The sequence below is a fragment of the Crocodylus porosus genome, unplaced genomic scaffold, assembly GCF_001723895.1.
Source record: "Crocodylus porosus isolate Cpor-Errol unplaced genomic scaffold, CroPor_comp1, whole genome shotgun sequence".
NCBI classification, from domain to species: Eukaryota; Metazoa; Chordata; order Crocodylia; family Crocodylidae; genus Crocodylus; species Crocodylus porosus.
The window spans coordinates 28720328-28727380 of record NW_017728947.1 but is presented as its reverse complement, the minus strand read 5'-3'; the positions used below and the strand labels follow the sequence as shown (position 1 = coordinate 28727380).

Here is a 7053-nt window from a genome sequence, read left to right as displayed (position 1 = left end):
CCCCCCCCCCCCGGCTTCTAGCCTAAGCCACTGCAGGCTAGAAGTTCTGGAATGTCTATCTGATTATAAAAACAATTTACAATTTAGCCTCGCCAGGTTAGACTAACCTGCAAAGAATTTATGCTGTTTGAATGCCTGTCCCTAGCCTAAGACTCTAATCCTTTTTTTAAAGTATGAGCCTCATGCAGTGGAGAGATTGCACCTGATCTACTTCCTCTTCTGTTTTCCATGTTTCTTACAAGGCCAAATGGCCTTCCTTTTTCTGACTATAGCATCCTTATGACAAAGATTTACATACAACAATAATATTAAGACAAAGTTATATTTTAAAAATCTTTTAATGACATTTGTCAGCTGGCAGTCAGCAAACTGTGACCAGTCAGTTCCATAGGAGCTATCAATATGTGCCCTGTGGGTCACCAAAGTACTAGTGTTCCAGAACTTCCACTGAGTTCAACAGAAAAATGATCAACCACATTAAAATGGTTTGGATTCTTTTATCATCGAATGAATACTAACTTTTTATTTTTGGGGTTGTTTGCCTTGAGAGCAATTAGTTTTACTCCTGTATCATTTTCCTGAATTCCAGCCACTTTTGTTTGCAGGCAGGTTAGAGTTTAGTGTTTTGAATTCCCTTAGCAAATAAAACAGTATTTGATTGCCTGTCTTTGGTATCTCACAAATGTATAATAAATAGCAAAATTGAATTGTACTTTATCATTACTTTTTCTTTTTTAGCATTCTGTGAAGAGGGATGCAGATATGGTGGGACATGTGTGGCACCAAACAAGTGTTCCTGCCCTTCTGGATTCACAGGAAGTCATTGCGAGAAAGGTAAAGTAAGAAATACGATGCCTTGAAGAGGCAATTGCTGCTTCCCATTGGTTTACATTCTGGATGTTTTTCTCCTCAGTGAATTGTGTATACCTTTATTATTTAGGTAACTGATCTTTCCTACCAGAAAAATATTTTCCATTTCCCATGGATAATTAAAAAAAAAAATCAGTGCACTGCCTGCCACTGTTTCTAGTGGACATCTTTAGTGCTAATTAGACATAAAGGCAGCTGAATGAAATTGCGCCCACCTGTCATTTCTCGTGTCACTTGAAGGTGACCTTCTGATTTTCCACAGTCTGTTCCACAGATAAGATCTAAATTTAGAATGTGTGTTTCTTGGTTAAATTGTCATTAATTCCACTCTCTGTTTAACCTGTGTGTGCTCTTAGGCTTTGCTGCGAACTTCACTGAAGTCACCATCAGATTTTAAACTATATGAGGGTATCTGAAATGAAGCTGGTTCAGTTAATTTTAACATTTTCCCTAATGTTTTTTTTTCAAAGCTATTTGGCACCTGTTGTATTTGCTGCAGTTCGGTGAGACCATCTCTTTGAAAATATCTTTCAAGGAGACATAGATTTGGAAGCATACAATCAGCACTTGGTGTCTGTGATAACATCAAGTGACCCTAAATGTCAGGGAAGGACTATAATGTCCCTAATCTTTATGCCAGGCCATTGCTGAGTGCCAACACACATGCCATTGTTTTATATCCCAGTCAAATGGTAGGTAGCAATTTCAGTATTGCAGGGACTGGTGCTTCTATTGCCTCCTACTGGCTTGACTCATGCAGGCCACCCAAAATAGAGCACCCACACCAGCCAAAACTGACTGAGTTTACACCCGGCTAAAGGATTTTGTGGTTCTAAACTATACTCATCAAAGTTTTTTGTGCAATATCCATAATTGTTCCTAAAAGTGTAGATTGCAAACTAAAGTACCTATACACGGAACAAAGTTGACAGTATTTACCTCTTTTTGTTAAAGAGATATTTTTAATTATAATAAGAGAAGGAAAAAAGCAGTAATCCAGAGGTTTGCAATGTAGGCTACATTGATTTAGCTAAGTAAAATGCTTTGTACTCTGAATGAGATGAGATGAACCAGATTTTGTGACCCTTCTGTTTCTTTTTGGCCAGTTCATGTGCCACATATAGAGTATAAATTTGTTTTATCCAAAAAGCTATGGATTTGTTCACTATAAAGAGGTTCCCAAATGGCTTTATAGCTGGTATGGCCAGGTGCTACATTGTTCTCCCACACCACATGACAGAGGAGGTTAGTATTATTGTCTCCATGACTGCCTATGTCATATTGTCCAAAGAGAATAAAATGATGGGATGTTACTTTAAATCAGAGCTTAAATGTTCACAGTGAAATCTCGTTCTACGGAAGCTCATTGCAAACTGATGCATATCTGAAGTAAAATGAAGTGTTTAAGTAATGTATTCTATTCTCCTGTATTTGAAGATGTCCTTCAAACTGACAACACAGCAGTCCCTTATACATTATTCGTGAGCTAAGAAAACTTTACATTGGTTACAATTATTGTGACCCAAATTGGCTTCAACATTGAGAAAAATGTAAAATGAACTAGCAATTACAATTCCCCCTGAGTAGCAGGTGTCTGTTTTTTAACATGAATAGTCTAATATATCCATATAGGTTTCCCAGTGATGCTCAAATGCTAGGATTTATGTTGATAATTTACTTAGGTTTAAAAGTGAAATTAATATGGGCATTTAAGGCAAATGCATAATTCAGCTTGCCGGTAAAAAGAAAAAAACCCCTATTGTTTGGAGCTTTTGCCTGAATTAAAGAAACATTAAAATCCAGTTGTGGGACTGCTTCCTACCTTGCAGCTAAAATGAACGTGCAGATTAATATGGAAGAATATTGCCAGGTATTTTTTCCCTAGTGCTTGTGTTTGGGTTTTTTTTGCTGTAGGACAGCTGATTGTTTATAATGCTCCCTTAAAAGTCATAATAAAAACTAATGAAATCTGTTTTCCCCTTTTTATGTTTAGCAGCTACTGCATCTTTTTGTATTTAGGGGAGAGAGTAGGGCTGTGAGAAATTTCGGCAGCTGTTTCATTTCAGCGGTGTTTTGGGCTGTTCTGGAACCCAAAATACCTAAACTGAATCAAAACAGAATGCTCAGAAACATCTCCGAAAGGAAAAGAGGCATCTGAAAGGTTTTGGCAATGTTCAGAAAATTTTGGAGTTTCAGAGCTGGGCTTGCAGGGAAACAGCTGTACGCTGCTGCCCTGCCATGCAACTTGGCTCCACAGGGAGCAGAGATCTGGGGCAGCGCAGGGTGGACAGCAGTGTTGAGGAGACCCCTGGCACAGATCTCTGCTCCCTGCAGAGCCAGGTCGCACAGCAGGGCAGTGCTGGTCCATGCCATGCGACCTGGCTTCACAGGGAGCAGAGATCCACACCAGGGTCTCCTTGATGCCACTGCTCACCCCACGTAGCCCCACGTAGCCGGGGCAGTGGGGAGCGGGCAGCGGCAGTGGCGAGGAGACTCCCAGCGTGGATCTCTGTTCCCTGTGGAGCCATGTTGTGTGGCAGAACAGTGCTGGTCCCTGCCTGGCTTCGCAGAGAAAAGAGATCTGGGGCTGCATGGGGTGGGCACTAGCGGTGAGGAGACCCTAGCATGGATCTCTACTCCCTGTGGAGCCAGGTCGTGCAGCAGGGCAGGTCCCTGCCATACGACCTGGCTCTGCAGGGAGTAGAGTTCTGCGCTGGGGTCTCCTTGCCACCACTGCCCACCCCATGCAGCCCCACATCACCAGGGCAGTGCAGGGGAGGCAGCAGTGGCAAGGAGACCCCCAGCACGGATCTCTGCACCCTGCAGAGCCAAGTCATGCAGCAGGGACCAGCAGGCTTGCTCGCCACTCTGCCCTGCTTACCTGCCCTGTGACCCGGCATGACAGGGATCAGAGATCCACATGGGGGTCTCCTCACCTGCACAGAGGGCACCAGCCCTTCCCCTCCCCCAGACAAGCCACCCATTGCCCATCCTGCTACCCGCTGGGGCCCTACAGCCCCTGGCCCCAAGCCCTGCCGAGCTAGGTAGGACTGTGCGAAGCGCTTGTAGCCCATTCGAAACAGATTCAGAGGAGATTCAGCAGAAAAGAAACAGGTCAGTGATCCGAAACACCAATATGAATCACTGTCCTCCAAAATGGCCAAATCCTAAACCAAATCAAAACACAGCTGTTTTGCTCAGCCCTGGCAGAAATTAAATGTAACGGTTATTTTTGTCTTCTATCAAAGGTTACAGTAGATGATCTACATGGTGATTAGTATTTATGATCATACAGAATGCTTAAGCTGTGTCTGCAGCAGAAAGGTTTGCCAACAAAACTTTTGTTGGCGTACCGTTGCTGACATTGCTGTCCTGCCATTCCACGTATACACTTGGCTTCTTCAACCAGCGTGTGTGCTTGTGTTGGCCTATGTCACATTGGATGCCTATAGATGTGCTCGTTCCTATTCTAATTAAAATGCTCTAGCATTGCCTCACTGTCAGGTGTGTTAAGCCCCTGTGCATTTCAAAGTGGCTGCCTGGGCATTGCTTTAGATAAAGTATCCCACATCCATTTTGAAATGCGCAGACTTAATACAAGTGATGGTGAGCCATTTTAATTAGAGTAACTGTCCTGGAATTGCTGTAATTAAAACACACCTCCCCCCTCTGCACATCAGAGCATGTGCATAGGCAACCAATGCAAAATGGATCCTATTATCACTTATAAAATCTGATGACACAAAGCCTTGTAGGATTATTTTGCTGTGTATTCTGGGATGCTGGTGCAGTGTGTATGTATGTGAATCTGTATGTGATTCCATGCAACAATATTTTGTGCATTCCCTAATTGTTGTACTTTTTTTAAAATCCCACAGTTCCTTGTGCCCATTTTTCCTCCACAATCACATATCCTGCATAGATCAGCAGATTTCTGTTTTATTGGAAAGCTGCCCAATTCTTCTGTATTTGTGGAACTTTAGAGCTATAGGGAAATGAGGACCCTCCACCTCTTCTGTTTGAAGTTGAGCTACTGGGCAAAGAGGAATGCAAAATTGATGGGGCCAGAAGGACAAAAAAGGGGAATATGACTCTGCAGCACAATGAAGGTACTCTCCATAGAGAAGGAGTCCTGATTTGCAGCTCCTGCTACCAAAATATTTCTGTATTTTTATGTGTTCATATGGTTCATAGGAGGCAACTACAGAGCCTATCTCACTCGGTTGATGTCTTTTATTTAATAGCTAGTGCAGTGGAATGCAGTTAGCACAAACTGCACTCCACTTTAAAGCTTCAGGTGTAGGCAGGAAGGAAGCAAGCCCCTCAAGTCCTACAGCACTGGGAGCAAAGACTGTCATGGGCCAATGGTCTGAGCACTTTCAAACTCTCTTTAGCACTGAATGCACAGTACATGAGTCTGCTATCAACTGAGTCAAGCAACTGTCTGTTAATAAGAAACTATGTGAGCATCCTACATTGGAAGAAACCTTCACCACTATCAACCAGATAAAAATCAACAAAGGAACTGATGGAATTCCACCTGAAGCCCTGAAATATGTTGGTCCTGCCCTGCACTCCAAACACCATGAACTCTTTATAGCCTGCTGCGAGGAGGTGAACATTCCAAAAGATCTGCATGACACTGTAATCATCACCCTGTAGAAGAATAAATATGACAAGTCGGATTGTTCCAACTACTGAGGCATCACCCTTCTGTCCATTGCCAGGAAGATTCTAGCTTGAATCCTCCTCAACAGCCTGTTGGCTTCCATAGCAGAAGAGGTCCTCCCAGAGAGCCAGTGTGGCACAATATATATGGTATTTGTGCTCAGACCAATACAGGAAAAGTGCTGGGAGGAGAACAAGGGGCTGTACAGCACTTCTATTAACCTTACTAAAGCATTGGACACCATAAGCTGAATTGGCCTCTTGAAGATTCTTGAGAAGCTTGGATACTCACCTAAGCTCATTGCCATGGTCAGACAACTCCGTAACAGTCAGTGTGGACAAGTCAAGTACAACAGCAACCTCTTGGGTCCCTTCCTGATCTCTAAAAGAGTTAAGCAAGGCTCTGTATTCTCCCCTACTTCGTTCACCATTTTCTTTGCCATGATGCTGCAGCAAGCATTGGACAATCTTGAGGAAGGTGTTTACGTCTCTTCCAGGGAGATGGAAATCTCTTCAACCTCAGACAGCTACAGGCTCACACAAACAGCTTGCAAACAGATGATTGTGCCCTGCTGGCCCACACCCAACATGATCTGTAGCACATGACCACTTGCTTTGTTACTATAGCAGAACTCTTGGGACTTACCATTAGCCTGAGGAAGATAGAAGTTCTTTATCAGCCAGCTCCGCACCAAGCATATGTGCCACCAAAGATGACTGTTGAAGGAACTGAGCTAAATGCTGTCAAGCAGTTCACCTACCTATGGAGTGTCATCTTGTTTGATGGATGACAACCTCCTACAAAAAGCCATGCTGTACGGGAAATTGATGATGGGAAAATAACATGACAGAGGGGTTCCATGGAGGTGCTTCAAGGACACTCTGAAGAGGGCCTTTTCTGCCTGTGGTATTGACCACAGACTGTGGGAAACACGGCTGCATATCAGGGTGCCTGGAAGCTCCAAATCCAAAAGACAACAGCCTTCTTTCAATATCGTCACAGAGCCAGGAGAAGAAGAGTAGAAGAAAAGATACACCCTTATCTAGCAGCAATCAGCCATACATGTGTAACCATTGCAGCAGGATTTACCTCTCTGCATTTGAACTGATTAGTCACTAGCTGACCTGCAGCTGGCGTGGACAGTTACCTTCTAACATCTTTGTCTATGAAGAAACTCCAAGAAGTGAAGAAGCAGATGTTACCAGATTTGCTTGCTACTTTGGGGTGTGCTCATTTATTAGGGCTCGGGTCTTGGTAATTCTATCAATGTGCTGCTTGTGTTACTTGTGTTTTTATATGGAGCTGTATCTCTCCCTTCTGCAAGCCCTCACCCCGCAATGGAGCTATCTTGCAGGACTCAGTTCCGGGGGGCTGGGTTCCTCCAGTCCCCAAATCAGTCATACATACAAACACACACAGATTAATGTGACATGCCTGACCTGGCCGGGTTGATCAGCATGGACAGGCTGACACCCTCATATGCCAAGAATCAGTTCATCAGAGCAACAATAAAC

The 7053-nt window shown here is 43.6% G+C and overlaps 1 protein-coding gene across 2 annotated transcripts in view; it reads left to right on the top strand.

Annotated features, from left to right (window-relative positions):
- Positions 1 to 7053, top strand: part of NELL1 (neural EGFL like 1) — a 502747-nt gene that overhangs the window by 397025 nt on the left and 98669 nt on the right. For both annotated transcript variants that reach the window (XM_019551935.1, XM_019551934.1), the window contains exon 15: positions 739 to 834. In XM_019551935.1, coding sequence (XP_019407480.1) covers positions 739 to 834 — 96 coding nt within the window. The remainder of the gene's footprint in view (positions 1 to 738; positions 835 to 7053) is intronic.